The 15,807-nt window shown below is 35.5% G+C and overlaps 6 protein-coding genes across 8 annotated transcripts; 3 read left to right on the forward strand and 3 right to left on the reverse strand.

Annotated features, from left to right (window-relative positions):
* Positions 1–1,011: 1,011 nt before the first annotated feature.
* On the forward strand, positions 1,012–1,938 carry LOC108575392. The gene is made up of 4 exons (XM_017938170.1): positions 1,012–1,185; positions 1,253–1,436; positions 1,509–1,680; positions 1,763–1,938. The coding sequence occupies exons 1-4, from the start codon at positions 1,012–1,014 to the stop codon at positions 1,917–1,919; spliced, it is 687 nt and encodes a 228-aa protein (XP_017793659.1). The 3' UTR covers positions 1,920–1,938.
* A 671-nt stretch (positions 1,939–2,609) lies between these two features.
* Positions 2,610–8,314, reverse strand: LOC108575409 (L-asparaginase 1). 3 transcript variants are annotated; one of them, XM_017938190.1, is made up of 9 exons: positions 8,267–8,314; positions 5,515–5,706; positions 5,288–5,399; positions 5,079–5,193; positions 4,556–4,892; positions 3,766–4,080; positions 3,203–3,507; positions 2,950–3,123; positions 2,610–2,863 (listed from the first exon to the last, which is right to left on the reverse strand). In XM_017938190.1, the coding sequence occupies exons 2-9, from the start codon at positions 5,672–5,674 to the stop codon at positions 2,615–2,617; spliced, it is 1,767 nt and encodes a 588-aa protein (XP_017793679.1). In that variant the 5' UTR covers positions 5,675–5,706; positions 8,267–8,314; the 3' UTR covers positions 2,610–2,614. The 3 variants fall into 3 exon arrangements, with proteins under 3 accessions (XP_017793679.1, XP_017793677.1, XP_017793678.1); XM_017938188.1 differs by having other exon boundaries at positions 5,515–5,779; positions 8,267–8,307; XM_017938189.1 differs by lacking the exon at positions 8,267–8,314 and adding an exon at positions 6,266–6,421.
* Positions 7,409–7,885, reverse strand: LOC108575393 (ADP/ATP translocase 1-like). The gene is made up of 2 exons (XM_017938171.1): positions 7,757–7,885; positions 7,409–7,699 (listed from the first exon to the last, which is right to left on the reverse strand). Exons 1-2 carry the CDS (start codon positions 7,883–7,885, stop codon positions 7,409–7,411), a joined length of 420 nt encoding a protein of 139 aa, XP_017793660.1.
* LOC108575410 (SAYSvFN domain-containing protein 1) lies at positions 7,920–8,888 on the forward strand. The gene is made up of 2 exons (XM_017938191.1): positions 7,920–8,328; positions 8,529–8,888. Exons 1-2 carry the CDS (start codon positions 8,164–8,166, stop codon positions 8,850–8,852), a joined length of 489 nt encoding a protein of 162 aa, XP_017793680.1. The 5' UTR covers positions 7,920–8,163; the 3' UTR covers positions 8,853–8,888.
* Positions 8,889–9,106: 218 nt separating this feature from the next.
* Positions 9,107–10,876, reverse strand: LOC108575431 (transferrin receptor protein 1-like). The gene is made up of 7 exons (XM_017938220.1): positions 10,556–10,876; positions 10,348–10,484; positions 10,056–10,277; positions 9,816–9,997; positions 9,547–9,739; positions 9,406–9,487; positions 9,107–9,308 (listed from the first exon to the last, which is right to left on the reverse strand). Exons 1-7 carry the CDS (start codon positions 10,831–10,833, stop codon positions 9,107–9,109), a joined length of 1,296 nt encoding a protein of 431 aa, XP_017793709.1. The 5' UTR covers positions 10,834–10,876.
* Positions 10,877–14,960: 4,084 nt separating this feature from the next.
* Positions 14,961–15,767, forward strand: LOC108575395 (gametocyte-specific factor 1 homolog). The gene is made up of 3 exons (XM_017938172.1): positions 14,961–15,116; positions 15,190–15,327; positions 15,405–15,767. The coding sequence occupies exons 1-3, from the start codon at positions 14,961–14,963 to the stop codon at positions 15,765–15,767; spliced, it is 657 nt and encodes a 218-aa protein (XP_017793661.1).
* The last annotated feature ends 40 nt before the right edge of the window (positions 15,768–15,807 follow it).

Genomic DNA, 15,807 nt, shown 5'->3' on the forward strand with positions numbered 1-15,807 from the left:
ATCGGTTAATATGATCGCCAATTTCTTCCTAGAACCGCAGCGATTACCGTGTTACATTACGAATGTGGTGTTATCTGTCGAATTGAATATTAGATCTTTTAGTATACAAATGTTAAACGATCTATGTCTGTTCTCAATAGATATGTTTTATTTTTATCAATACATCTTGTTCCTGCTAATTAGAGTTCACGGACGATAATTATCATGCGATGATAATTTTCAGCTTTTTCTAAAGGAAATAAGAAAAAGAACATTTAGCGATGTTTCCGTTCGTAAAAGAAGAGAGTATAGAAACTTCGTGAAATTATAGTGGCATACGTACGTTTCGCGACTGTACATTTGTCTCTACCTGATTTTGAGACAAGGAATTCGTTCTGCAGGTTGCCCTGGAAAATTCACGAAAGTCGGACCTCGTATGCGTGCACTAACAAACCTCACATATGAATGCACACACAAATTAAAAAATGCTCGCAGTGTCTCTCAGTCGATACGTTACCATCTTTCTTGGTTTCCTTAATTCTACGTTAATCTTGATGAAATAACAGTGCCATTGGATGAGAATAGTTTGACACGTGTTGTAGAACTTTGCGAAAGTTCAAAAATATGTCTTAAGCACAAATGTTCTCCGCGAAAATAATGAGGTGCGAGCGGAATTACGAAACGTGGAATTCTAGGCGCGAGTTTGTGGAATTTTTAGCCGTGACGATGACCGGCATAACAGCCATAGCGACGGTAATTTGGCCAGAATTCTCTTTTAGGTTCGTTAATTCCGCTCGTGAAAACAGAATTTCCTACTCGACAAGGGTGGGTTGGCTCTTGTACAAAAACTGCTGACAGGATACAAGGATTCTTCACAAGTATTTCTGTGCTCGCTCCAATTGGTCGAGTATACCGGCTGCGTCCTATCGTGAGTATTGCAAAAATTCTTTATTATCGATAATTCCCATCGATTGCCGGTAACTGGATCAGTTTTTGCGATAGATCGGTAATTTCAACGTTGAGAAAATAATTATGGAGAACTCGATCAAACTCGCAGTCACGTTACTGTTATTTTCTATGGTACTGTCTTGCAAATCGCAGGATAATAATGCTCATAAAACAACTAAAAGGTCTCATAGTAAGATATTTGGAAAACATCCGAGTAATGGATTGATCACTTTTAATTCGGAGGACCAAAAACTTCGTGTAAGTTTCTGTGAGATAAATGTTCAAATAGGGAAATTCTACTTTGGTCTTTTGTAACTAATTGTAGATCGATTGGGCCGTAACTATTCCGTTCATCTCGATACCATTCGATCATAAAATAGGAGAGCACGGAGAAGTCTCGCCGTTGTTGAACGTTAACACGAAAGCCCTTGGAATCGTTGGATTAATGACCACCTTGTTCACCGTAGTTTCGCCATTATTCTCGAAGAAACATCATCAGTTTAATTATCGTAAGTAAAATGACACTTGAATTACCCTCATTCACGAGTATATTTTCATTTCTCTTGGCCACGGAACTCTAGGCTCCGAGGATAACACACAATGGTTGCAAATGGGAAACACCATCAACGAGATGATTTTTGGCAATAATTACGTGGCCCCGTGTATGCAACGTATCGTTTGTTCGGTCGTTTCTGTGGCTATGAATACGGACAATCCGACGAGTACGGATAAAATAATAGATGGCTTATCGAGGTAATATTAGGTGGAGGAAAAAAAAAAAATCAACAATTAAATGATAAAAACAAGTTTTCATATTTTAATCAATTGCAAACAGTCACAAATGGTTCAAAGATGTAACAAATGGCACGATCATTCAAGACGCTGTGGTTGCCGCACGAAAGGGAAATCATAATTGCGCTCACATTTACAAGGAGTGCTCGATAACGCCGAAACTCCTAAACACCATGATGAACGAATTCGGTATAGTGTGACGATGTAACAATGTAGATATTTTATTATAGCACAAATACAGAGAGAATATTTTTGTACGACAAAAATCCAGCGTCAATTTTTTGCGCCTCAGACTCGCCTTGCTCAAGGAAATAACTTATTATCTTACTTGGGCGGTGTGAAATATCGTCACGTGTACGGCTGCGTGATCTAGACATAATCATTGTTCGTTTAAGACTTTCACTTTTCGTTAACTATCGTGTAGAAACATTTTAACAACGTTTCTGTGACAAATGAACGTCTTCGTTGTAGCTTTGTAAACCATTTAACAAGTATAAAAACGGTTACTCTACGTTTGCAGAGTGGTTATACCATTTGAACTAGAACACGAATAAAACATAAAGAGACGATTGAGAAAATGTTCGTTTAGTACTATTACAGCCAGCGCATAGGTATACGTTTTATTTTCACTCTAATGTCTTTTCTCGCGTGGAATTGCGTTATTACGGCTATGTCGTTTTACTTTCATCTCGTCGTTTTCACCGTAACTATCGTGTTGAATGGATTGAGCAGTGCATCGGTAGCAATAAACACGAGATTCCTTTATTCCTTCCTTATTTCAACCTGACGGTAAATTCTCAGAAATAATACTAATTAAATAAATCTTTTTCCCCATTCGAACTATAAGTAGAATTTCCTATTACTTTGGCGATACTGCACCACGATTGGCCAGGGTTTAATCAAGGCTCTTGGTGTCTGTGCTATGCTCCATCAAAAAATTGATAACTCGAGGGTTATTGTGCAGCACCGCGTAGTGTAACGGCGTTCTTCCGCAAAAATCATTCACCGAGAAATCAGCATTCGCCAAATAATAAGACTCTAAGCGTTGCACGTTACCGGCTGCAGCCGCGTTACATATTTTCTCGCATATCACGTGACCGCTTCCGTGCAAATGAGCTCCACACTGTATCAGAAGCTTAATGATCTGGAAAAATTGAAATGGAACATTCGTTGAAGTGGCTCTAGCGAATTTTAAAGATAACACAATCTAACGTTCAAATGATATTTCACCTCGTGATGATCGAACTCTATCGCGTCGATCAGAGGTGTCCGGTTAAATCGATCTTTGATGTGAACGTTCGCGCCCATTTGTAAGAGACAACGCACAACATTTAAATCACCTTCGCAGCAAGCGATGTGTAAAGCTGTACGACCATCTTCATTCTGCTGTGAAATATCTGCCCCCTGGAACAAATATTTATTTATTCTTCGAGAGAAAGAATGTCTTATTGTTCGAAGAAAAAAATACACGAGACGTGCTTACGTATCCTTTTAAAGCTTCGAGTTTCACCACGTCGCGACTTTTCACGGCAGCATTCAACATTACAGGGAAAAGGATCGTGCCTAATTCTTTGCGTTCTGCCGTCGACGAAAGTCTCAAAGATCTCGCGACTGCGTCCACGAGATCGAAATCATGGACATTCGGAGGTCGACCTGCGGTTAATTCACCGCGGAGATTCGTTTGCATCATCTGACATTTCGTTTTCAGGTCCCAATCTTTCTTCGATAATACATAGGCTAGTTTGGTCAGAGCGGCTTCCGGTGTCATGTCGAAACCCGATATTATACCTGCAAACGTGAAATATCCAGTTTAACAATTCACTGCATATTTAACACATCCGCTGCCACCAATTTGTAACTCTCAGCCAGACACGTGACTTTCCACGAGGATTTCTGTCATGGTAATCGTCGATCGTATAGCGACCGATCGATACACTGTCGACACACTGTCGACAATGAGAGAATTTCTGTCAATAATGTTTGAACGGAGGCAGCAAACGTGTTAATGTAAAATTCTTTTTGCTTAATCAATCATCTGAAAGTTACCACAACTCTCAAGAATGTATCCAGATTCGTACGCATTTGTAACGCAACCTGTCGAGCATTGCGTAATGTTCACGATGATTATTCCACGTTTCGTGGCCGCTGACAGTTCGTTAACTATATCTTTCCGGTTCGAGGGCACGTTCCCCGATCCGTAAGACTCTAATACGACACCTTCGATCGGGGGCTGTAGAAACGTTTTCACCAGCTCTGTGGTTATACTTGGAAATATCCGTAGCAGTCCAACATTTCTGTTTAAGGTCGCGTGCACATTAAATTTCTCCAAATTGCACGGACGAAATATCGCCTGGTAATCCACTGTAACGCAAAAAATGCATTCAGATGATGTTGATTAAGCATCGTGAAACATATGAACGATCTTCCAAAGATATTCCTGAGCTACATTCGCAATACATATATCATACACATATGTATGTTAATGTATGTAAATATCTACATTTAACGACAGTTTCATAGATAATCTTTACGTGTGTATGCCGCGACGAATCAATAGATATGAATATATGTATTAATATCAAAGCTGTATTCGACAAATCTAATGTAGCTTGAAATTCCAAACGTCGAATGTACTTATCTATCATACGGCAGATAATCTAATCGGTTAGTTAAATTTCAACATATCTAATAATAGATTATTATTATTAGATACCATTTACCATTTCGTATCTTTTTAAACTCTCATCTATAAAGAATCTATAAAAGACGAGAAAATATATTCTCGTGAAAGCGAGACGGATAAAACGAATCCTCCGTAATTGGGTCAATTTTTAACCTTCTATATTGATGTTAGCCTGAGCCAGAGGTGGAAAATTCGGCGAATTGAAAGCCTCGAACGCGAAGGCCGATACTTTGCAGGTACGATTTCCTCGCAACAGATTCGTCCCGAAGAACACGCACACCTCTGGTATATTGTAATTCGCAGCTATCACCACAGATGACAAGAAGTTGTCCAAGCCGTCGCTTCTCGTGTCGAAAAGTGGCATCTGAGATCCAGTTAAGATAACTATCTTGCCCAGAGATTCGAGCATGAAAGATAGAGCTGATGCTGTGTAGCTCAACGTGTCCGTTCCATGTAAAACGACGAATCCATCATAATGTTCGTAAAATTGCTGGAACATCCAGAATACAACATTCAACGTCGATTCTTCTTTCGCAAATAACCTAAAGAATTTAGTTATGATATTAAAAAAGACAAAAGAAAAAATACTCTGCCTGTTCTAACTTCGTTTCTTTCGTGTATTAAATTCGCACGTAACTTTGCAGCATCTCTAAAATATTAACAGAGAAGCTTTTACCTTAATATCGTTAGCTATATGAATCCAATTGTCCATCGTCATATTACTCGAGTCCAATAGCGGCGAATACTCCAACACGTTGTATATAACGCGTCTATTATCTGTCCCGGTCATTCTTCAAAGAAGAAAAATATATTTCGCCTATTTTCAAATAATTCATTAATTCCTCACCGTCTGAACTCTATCGAACGATGTATGTATACACTTACGGTAGAACTAACGGTCCTGTAGGTCCGAATCGTTCTTTCGCATATTCACTGTCGTGCATATGCGGATACTTCCGTATCTTTTCCACGAAGGCATTCTTCTTTGGTACCAGTACTAGAACAGAACGATCCAACATGTTATCTTGGCTGGTGTAAAGGGATGACTGAAAACTTCTAGTCTATATAGAGGGAAACGAAGATTGAAGAAGCATAATGGTATATATATATACCTCTGTTTTCATTTCTAACCATCCCAATTGTGCCACCGGTATAAAGTACGAGCACACGGCCATCGTGAGTAGTATCGTGATGTGACGAATTGTGACTGGTGCAGCTGTGATTTTCCTTGTTTACAGACAGTGACATCATAGATCTCCACGTGGCTTCCATGTGGTGTTATCGTGGCGAGGTTTCTATCGAGACTGATTCGTTCTATGATTTTCTTTTGGTTCAACGTGACCGACGGGTTGCACTCGCGCACGTGCTTTTCAAACCCTGTGCGTATATACAGGGTGAACGAAAAATAACCTCGAATATCTCACTTGTTTTTCGTACGATGAGAAAATGTTAACCCATTTGCATCGTTTGGAAAATATTAAAAATTGACCCTTAACACGAAATTTTAATGGTCTGCGATTATTCGCTATATGAATGCATGTATACATATATGTACGCTTCTATGATAGTGATCAAGAAAATTGCGCGTATATACATATACGTTAATGATGAAAATAGGTGAAAGGAAAAACATTGTTTGGCTGGAAGTGGCAAATATTACGATAAGCAAGAAAATTTTTCGAAAGGTTATATTTTTCGAAATTTCAATCGGTCGTCGGTTTTTTTTTTGTAAACGGAAGCAATTTTTATCATTGTCACTTAATAGCTGGAGGTCAAGACCAGTAATACATTTTACTTCCACCAGACATAACCAATGAGGTTTTTCCTGGGAGCGATAACATAAATTTCGTTTATTTAATTTACCGTGATTTGTAAACGTTGATTCGTCGGAGAAACGACAATTTACGAAGAAAGGATGGATCATGTTGTAACGTCCACTGGCACGAAAATTACACGGAAAGGGCGAAAACGATTACGGTGTATCATGTTTCAAACACTGGACTGCGACGTATCCATTGCTGTTTGTGTAATCTTCTCGAGAACTAATGCGAAAATGAATTTGTCACTGAAGCTATTAACAGCACATTCACATTGTGCCACCAGTTTTCAATTTTTTTACCATTTCGTTTTTGTCGATTTAAACAGTCAGTTTCTCCAAGTGTTTTTTCAAGTAACTTTTAGTTGGAAATCGTTCCTAAGCGTTCTGCCGTTACAGCATTACGTTTATAGTCATCGTAAATTAGAAACTTTAAATTATTTTCTTCGTTACTGTTACGACTCGTGATATACGACTACCTTTTTCAGAAGATCGAAAAAGTATCGAATTACGTCTTTCACAATCATCATTACAAAATATTACGAGAACCAAGAAAATTTTTCTAAAGATCATATTTTTCGAGTCATATTTATATATCTCGAGATTTCATACAAAATATTTGAATGTTTAAAAACATTATACGGAAAGATTAGACAAATGTATTTACATAACAACACCATGCTTATCTGTTAGTTTAAGAGTGCATGTATGACGTAGTTATTTCATTATTCGTATCTATTCCTAAACATTTCTGAATTTTTTCGTACTCAAGGTCACGTCACGATGTCACAGGTCATTCGATAGGTCTTCAAAATAAATATGTACTCTGGAAAAATCTCGAAAAAGATGACCTTGAGAAAAATTTCCTGCTTGTCGTAATATTTGCCCCTTCGAACCAAATAACATTTTTTAGTACCACCAAAAACAAGTGAGATATTCGAGTTATTTTGTTCACCCCGTATATGCACATTGATACAGATAATCCGTCAGGGACAAACTAATTCAAGGTATTATCGTATTTCAGACACTACGTGAGATCGTTAGAGAAGAAGAAGGGTCGATATTAAATTAGATTTCTTCTGAATATTCGTAAACGTATGATTTACCAAGTTAGTTTACGTTGAGAATTCGTTTCTTTTCTTTTTTTCTCTTTTTTCTTTGGATCAGTGTGTTTAGCGAAGAGATATGTTTTATTTCCTAAGCAGACCCTGAAATTCCCTTTTCAATCGTTTTATTTTGTCACCAACGTCTACGGATATTCGTGTATTGCAGAAAATGAGAGGAAAAAGAATCGTACAAGAATCTACAATTCGTAGAAAGAGAAATGAACTGTTTGAGACCGGAAAGTATCGACAGCTGTTGATCAAATTTCCACGCCACAAAGACAAGAATCCCTGCTCCTGTGGTATTCTAACGAGCGTTTTTAATACACCACAATAAGCGAATCGTTTTGCCTTTTTCATTTGATCACTACTCGTCTGCTGTGTAAAAATTAATTTGATACTCTCTAGCCGGCGCTGTCATGGTTCCGGAGTGACCGCCAAAATTGAGGAAATAAAGGAAGCTCCGAAATGTACAGCGACACGTAACCGAGTGTCCAGTCCAGCTAGTAGCGTAACATTGATCAACGCAGAAACAGATTGTGTTGCACGGTTATTATCCTTCATCGTTGATACATTTACATTAAAAAGTTGTTTTTAACCTATACGATTTATGACATCTCATCCTTTAACATAGTGTCGGTTTGCTCTTCTTTATGAAATATGTTGGTTAAATACACATTGGACAAACTTTGTTCGACCAATAAAGAAACACCGAATGTGATGCACGCGCAATAAACGACCAATCGTTTAATAAAAGGGTTATGTCAGTTTAAAATGAGCCACGAATGAATGCAAAGTAAACGTGCTCGACGAGAAAAAAAAAGGCAACATCTGTATCCGCTATGGATGGAGTCGGTATAAAGGCTAAACTTGACGCTTATCGACGCAAAAAACGCAAAGAAGAAATGACAGAGTTTATTAAGAATGCGATACAAACTGTCTTACCGTGGAATGGAAATAAAACGATTAAACACACTCCTTTGGTTGCACAGTCAAACGATATCGAGGTAAGGTTAGGATACTCATGACGCGTAAGGTATTTTCGAATGTTGCTATGACAGTTGTGACACTCGTTTATACACTGTCAATAATATTGTTTATATTGCGGGTTATTACAATATAACAAGTAAAAAGCAATTGAAGTAATATTTATTGCAACAAAAATTTATACAATAGATCCATATGATTAAGAATTGTAAGCTTGCAGGATGTCCAGGATACGGAAAGCACCTGTTCTGATGACAGTCTTGATCAATCACAATGTACAATGCTAACTAAAGTAACATATCTACTTTATTTCCTCCTATGGGCTGCCTTATATATAATTGCAATTGAATATGAATTTGGAGCAGTATATTTTGTCGTATCTATATTAGTATTCATTTGCTTAAATACCAGGTCTAAACCAAAAAAACCAGGTGAACTTAGTGCCTATTCTGTATTTAATCCAGACTGCAAAGCTATTGAAGGAACACTTGATGCTTCACAATTTGAAAGAGAAATTCGATATGGTATAGGAAGTGTACATTAATTTAAGTTGTGAAACATTTAAATTGATCTTATTTATCACAGGCAAAAATAATACATGTTTTGTACTTGTATGTGTATAAATATGTGTCTGTACGGTTCATAATAAAATGCAAATGAAACATAGGAACTCCTAAATATAAAATTTAGCTAAGTGTATAGTAAAAGTGTTAAAAAACAGTGGTAATTATTGAATGTTACCACAGTCATTGTAAAAGACATTTTCATACCTAGACTTTTTGTACATTTATATTTTCTCTATCGATTTTGTAAAAGTTGTATAGCATTTTCATAACATTTTATCATCTCATTAATGTACATTAAGATTATGTTAAAAGGCTCGCGATGTAGTCTAAAGAATTCTGTCCAATCAGTTCTAGATTGATGTTGCTTATCAGAACACAGAAGAACTCTGTCCAAATCTATCAGCAAATCGTTCAGTATTCTTGTATCAAGAGTGCTGTAACACAAAAGAAGGATAGATTCTTCATGTTTTTAGAATATTATAATGTACAAATATAACTATTTTATTGTAATAACTTGCAAAAGTTACATACTTGATATTCTCAATTGTATCAATCTTCCCATTTAAAGTTTTGACATTAGTTGTCAAATCAACCAAAATTTCTTGTACTTTTCCTGAAAAATAATACAATTTTATTTAATATTCTAAGCTGAGTTACCTATGTATTTCATACCTTTAACTTCTACCAATTCAGTATTATTTATAGATTGTAATGCTTTAGAAGCAATTTCATTCAAGTAATTTGGATTCCATTTTATAACTAAACATTCAGAGAGCCTCCAAACAGTTTGTCCTAGTATTTGTGCTAAAATTATTTTACGTAATTCTTTTTCATGATGATTTTCATTGTATGTGACACTGTAATTCTAAGAATATAAAGAAATACATATAATAAAAGTTGTCCATTGTACAAGTATATTTATATTTATCACTATTGCTTACAGTAAAGGACAATACTGCATGAGGTATTTCTAATGCAAGCCGAGAAGTTGTGACATTATGAAATGTGTTGTTTAAGGATAATAATTGATCATTGTAAGAGAATGAACTCTTCACAATGCTAGCAGATTCCAGAACTATAGATTGTATTATGTCTGATCCAGATACAATAAAAGGACCTTTACCTGCAATGAATTGAATTATGTTAAAGATTGATAACCTAATCTTTTTATGGTAACAAACCTTGCAAAGCTTGATGATGTACTACAATGTAAGCCACAATTCTGTGAGACATAAAACTGGACAATATTTCTGGACAGGGATTCAATGATCCCGAAAATAGACAAAAAATAAGGGATCGACGAGGTTTCCATTTATATTCTCCTTGAATTTCATTAAAAATTTTTGCCAATTCTAAAGCAACACCAACACCTTCTCCGCTAGCGGACACAACCACGTACCTGTCTAAATATTTAACAGTGAATAAAACATTGCGATTTATTTATTCAGGATTAACACAAGAAACTTAATTCACCAGGTTCTCTAGATCCTCGAGCGGTTGCTACGATGTACGATTGGTGTTTAACGACATTATGAATAAGCGATAAATTCGATAGGATACCATTCACCCGAAGTATATCATCTTCCTTTAGGTGGAAAGAATCCCATTTTCTATTACACAAATATTCCAGAATAATAGAAAAGTTACATGGTTTAATGGTCAAATTCAGGAATAAACGTACATTTCGAAATCAGGATCAAGCGGTGCTCTTTCTAGTTGCTCAAGCATCAAACGTTGAAGATACTCGGTGTTCTCCAGGCCATTTCCCGCTAACTCGATACGTTTCTTCTCTGCACGAAATTCGATGGCTCTTTGCGTAGCGAAACGGCCAAGTAAAAATCCACACAGCAAGGAAAGAAAACTGACGGAAAATATAAGCGAGAAGCACATACGTTTTGTCACAAACTCGCTGGACTCGCTCACTCCACGAGCCATTTGAAAGCTGAGAACCCGCTGCATGTTCGCGATCTCGACACACACTTTTCAATATTTTACCAACTAATAAAACTTACACATTGCAACAGACCTTTTTCTTCCAGTATTAAACAGAGTAACGTGTCAAGTTCAGATATACGAAAGGGAACTTTTTTTTAAAAGGGGAAAACTATAAGTTTTCACGGTGCGACAAAAAAGATCAAATATCATGGATACAGATATACATTCGAAATGTAGCGAATGACAAAGAACCAATGTTTTGCGTAAAGCACTGTTATAAAGAGTAAGTGTTATCGATTTAAAGAACTATGGAAATGGTAGAAGTTTTAAACGTCATAGGGCACGTGGAATTTATTTCAAAGGTAAAGTACGTGAGAGGTATCATTCGATCAGACTTGTTGTACCCACGATGCAAATTTCCATCACTATTCTTCCGTTGTCTCCGTTCGCGACCACTTTAACACTGCGTGGGATAAGACTGATATATTTGTCAGTCCGTCTCGTCGGCTTTCCACCTCTCTGCCAACGCTTCGATTATTATATCCCTGATAGACGTGTGAAATGCAATCGAAAATAAGACTCGTGAATTAATAATTAAAAATACAATACTTATTCATGTATACATCGAATTTAATTATTAGCATTTTCTATTGAAAAATAACATTTTTTAATTGTACCGCATACTTGTATGGAAATTTTTTAAATTACGCTACATACGTTTTAAATTATAAGAGAAATATAAATAAATTGTTAATCACCTAACTTGTTAATATGTAAATATGAGTTTTGCAGTTTTTAATCGAAGTATTCGTACGAGTCTACTATCAATATTAAAATAGAAAAAACTATTGAAATGTTAGTATACCATAGGTTCGTTAAAAATTCATGTGAAATAAATCGCACAAATGATATTTATAATCGTAACACCATGTTCGTGGTGTTTGCGTCGGGCAACTTATTTCAGGGAATAATACGGTGACGGTGTTTCGCTTATAAATAGTTTTCGATGTATTACGTACACGTGCAAGGTTGTTTTAACTATAGATGTGCTGTTTCTAAGCCGAACTGTACTAAATAATTTATCCAGACAGAGTGTCTTTATATTCGTGTTTACTGAAAACACTATTTGGCTTTCTTTCAATATTATTCACTCAATTTACTCGCTTCGTTGGATTCTTTTATGCAACTTTTACTAACGCTGATATCCTCTTTAATACGCAACAACTCAACACTGGAATTTCTATTTCACAGGAAGACGACTTTTCAAGAAATCCTAGTTTATTTGAAGATCTTTTATTGTTAGCATATGTCGGTATTAAAGCAAACACTCGTAAGGCAATGAAATGAATTATCGACAGCTCTCGGAAGGGAATAAAAACTTGTTGCTCTAAATCGAGGAAGTAAAAATAAATTTCCAAATGAAAAATACATAAAGATTCGATCCTTTCTTAAACATAGATTTCTGGAATAATAAGTCTGAAATGAGTTAAACAATTGAACAAATGCGATTTATTAATTTTACGTGTATTCTAATTTTTTTTTCTCTCGAAAAAAAAATGTTAAAACGGTAAGAACGCGATGCTTGTGACACAGACGAGGTACAGGATAGACCTAACACCTAATATACTTTTCTGTCCAACGTTCTGAAATACCGATCGTGTAAAAAATACTGGTATATTGTAACGTTTTGTAAAATAAGTAATTTATTTTTTAACAAATAATTACATTTCTTTATTTTTTCTGATACTGCAGACCATTCTTTGATTTCTATGGTGCCCTGGAAGGTCCATCTGTAATTCATACGAAAAGAACATTAATTTTTCTAATTTTTAATAGAAGTTGTAAACAATTTCTGTCTAATCTACCGAATACAATCGTTAATTCAATGCAAAATTAATATATCAATCTGTTTTATTAAGTTAAAGTATACAATAATATTATTTAAGACTTCCGTATAATTGTAAACTACCATCTGAATTGTTATTTAACAAGGAACGCTAATTATTCTATAATTAAAGTACTTGAAAATGTGCCATATACTGCATTTTACTACATACATTATTAGTAATGTTAAAGCAATTAAAAATTTATTATAAGTATCAATTAAATATAATAAAAATGACGAGGGTAGCAACAGCGAAGAGGGATAACGAAACTAATAGCGGTAGATAAGGATAGCACTGAAGAAACGAGTTAGACAAGCAAAGGAATACAGGTAGATAAGGATAACAATAGTGTTATGTGTTAGACAAGGACAGAAAAATTTCAAACGCGACACTAACGCCATCTCATGGTTGATGACGCGAAGTACGACTTTTTAACAGGAACACAGAATATCAACAGAGGTATTAGACAAGGAACGCACTAGTGTGCGACAAGGATAGAGAGAAAGCGCTTTCTATTGGCTGGCGTGCCGCCATCTTCCACCTTCCACGGACGAATCAAGTCGGCCGGTGAAAAATCGTTAATAACTCAATAATTACGATGATTTTGTGAACTTTTAGAATTGAAGAATGATGCGTGGACCTTTAACAACTTTCCCATATATATTTTAATACACTGGACCCTCTCAATAATTAATTATTAACAATTTAATACGTGATATCGGGAACGATCCCGTATACCGTCAGGTACCTTTACGGTTTTTCAATAATTTCATAGCTTTCTATTAAATTCTCGTGTAACTAACTATACGCGTCTGAAAGGTAACTCCTTTGGCTATATTCTCATATAATTTTTATTAACATATCCCCTGTGGTTTGATAGTTATTTAACATTCTTTAGGTGAGTATTACACCCGTCGCATTCAAGCGTAACACATTTTCGTTATTTCAATGGAAACGCACGATTAGTTATACACTTTCAAGCATGTAGAATGTAGAATGGACGTTTATCTATATTCTGCAATTAGTTGGGTAACTGTAAGTGGCGTGGTTTACTAGATATTAATAATTCTTTATAACAGTTGACTCTACACCAATACGATGAATAGGGGAGTCTCCCCTATAATGTTTAATAACTCCTAAACTAAACCGAATATGTTAATAGAGATTATATGAGAATGTAGCTAAGGGAGTTGCCTTTCGGACGCATATAGTTAGTTGCATGAGAATTTAGTAGAAAGCTATGAAATTATCGAAAAACCGTAAACGTACCTGACGGTATGCGGTATCGTTCCCGACATCACGTACTAAAATTGTTAATAACTAATTATTGAGAGGGTCCAGTGTATTAAAATCTATATGGGAAAGTTGCTAAAGGTCTACGCTTTATTCTTTAATTCTAAAAATTCACAAAATCATCGTAATTATTGAGTTATTAATGATTTTTCACCGGCCGACTTGATGTAGCCCGTGGTTAGTGGAGCTTAGGTGCCCGCCAGCCAATAGGAAACGTTTTCTCTCTATCCTTGTCGCACACTAGTGCGTTCCTTGTCTAATATCTCTGTTGATATCATGTATTCCTGTTAAAAAATCGTAGTTCGCGTCACCAAACATGAGATGGCGTTAGCATCGTGTTTGAATTTTTTTTATCCTTGTCTATGCCTATTTCTTTCCTTGTCTAACTCATTTCTGTATTGCTAAATATCTCGACGAGTTATCGTTGGTAGTGAACACGGTTAAATATATAGAATTGCGTAGGTAGAACTGCTCACGATCTCTTGACAGCAGTAGAACACGCGCATGTGACGAATCATTTACTAATAAACAATTACATTACTTTTTTATTTGTAATTTCATAGTTACGTTTAACTTCAATCCCAACCACTGCTATATGTATAATGTTGTAATCTTATTCTATGCTGAATCGGTAATGTTGGTAGCGCCACGAAAATGGTAAAGGTTTTTTCGACCCCAAAGTTCTGGGCAAAACGTCCCATAAGATGTTTATCTATCCTGTACGTCGTTTGTGCTTGTAATATTAGGATTTCAAATATGGCAGGAACATTTACACGTATATACCTGCGAAGCAAGTACAAAGGGAACGATTGTAGTCCAATTAACGATAGCAACACGTGCTCATATTCACGCGTAAATTTAAGATTTATTGAGAACAAAGGTGTTTTTCATTAATTATTTTAAAATAAAAACGTCAATCCAATGCTTATTACGTTATTCGATAAATTAATTTAGTTTTTAAATATATCAACGATGGACCCGATAGTAACATGTCCATACGATGTGACACACAGAATTCACAAAAGCGTATTACCGTATCATTTAGTACGTTGTCGTAAAAATCATCCGTTGGAAAAGGTGCAGTGTCCATTTGATGCATTCCACGTGGTCGATAAAGAATATTTGGAGGTATAAACAATATGTTAATAAATAATAACCATAATCATAGTATATCTAACAATGATAAGAAATTAAATTGTAGCACCACATGTTAAATTGTGCCAGTAATGGAAATATTAAAAAGGAGCAATATAATTTTGAACCACCACTCCAACTAGGATCAGTATCATTGGAAACAGTTAAAAGTTTGTCTGTACCTGTAATGCAAGATTGGAAAGAGGTTTTATGAAGTATTTATCGCAATATGGTGATGATTGTGACTATTATACCACACTATATGTTTTTGTATTATTAAAGGAAAATATAAAAACGTATGATCCATGGGAAAATACAGAGAATAAAAGTATTATGCGATGTTTAATAGGACTGTCTAAGTCACAGAAAAAACAGTTTAAATTAGCTGAGCGGAAAAGAATATACAATCTTCAAGCAGCTAGTATATATGCTTGGAATCATAAACCATGCTTTGTAAGTCATTTGAAAAGATTAAGTTTAGATAGTATTGATGCTTTATTACAAAGCATTGATATTAGTAAACTGTTTATAAGTGATATTAATGAACAAAAGACTTTTATGAAAAGAAAGTGTGTATCAGATGTTATTGAGAAGGTAACAAACATTGTACTAAATATGAGAAAAAGTTGTCAAAAAAAGATATAAAATGAATGTAAAACATGTTACAGGTTCTGGTGGAACAGTT

The sequence above is a fragment of the Habropoda laboriosa genome, unplaced genomic scaffold, assembly GCF_001263275.1.
Source record: "Habropoda laboriosa isolate 0110345459 unplaced genomic scaffold, ASM126327v1 scaffold297, whole genome shotgun sequence".
Classification (NCBI taxonomy): Eukaryota; Metazoa; Arthropoda; class Insecta; order Hymenoptera; family Apidae; genus Habropoda; species Habropoda laboriosa.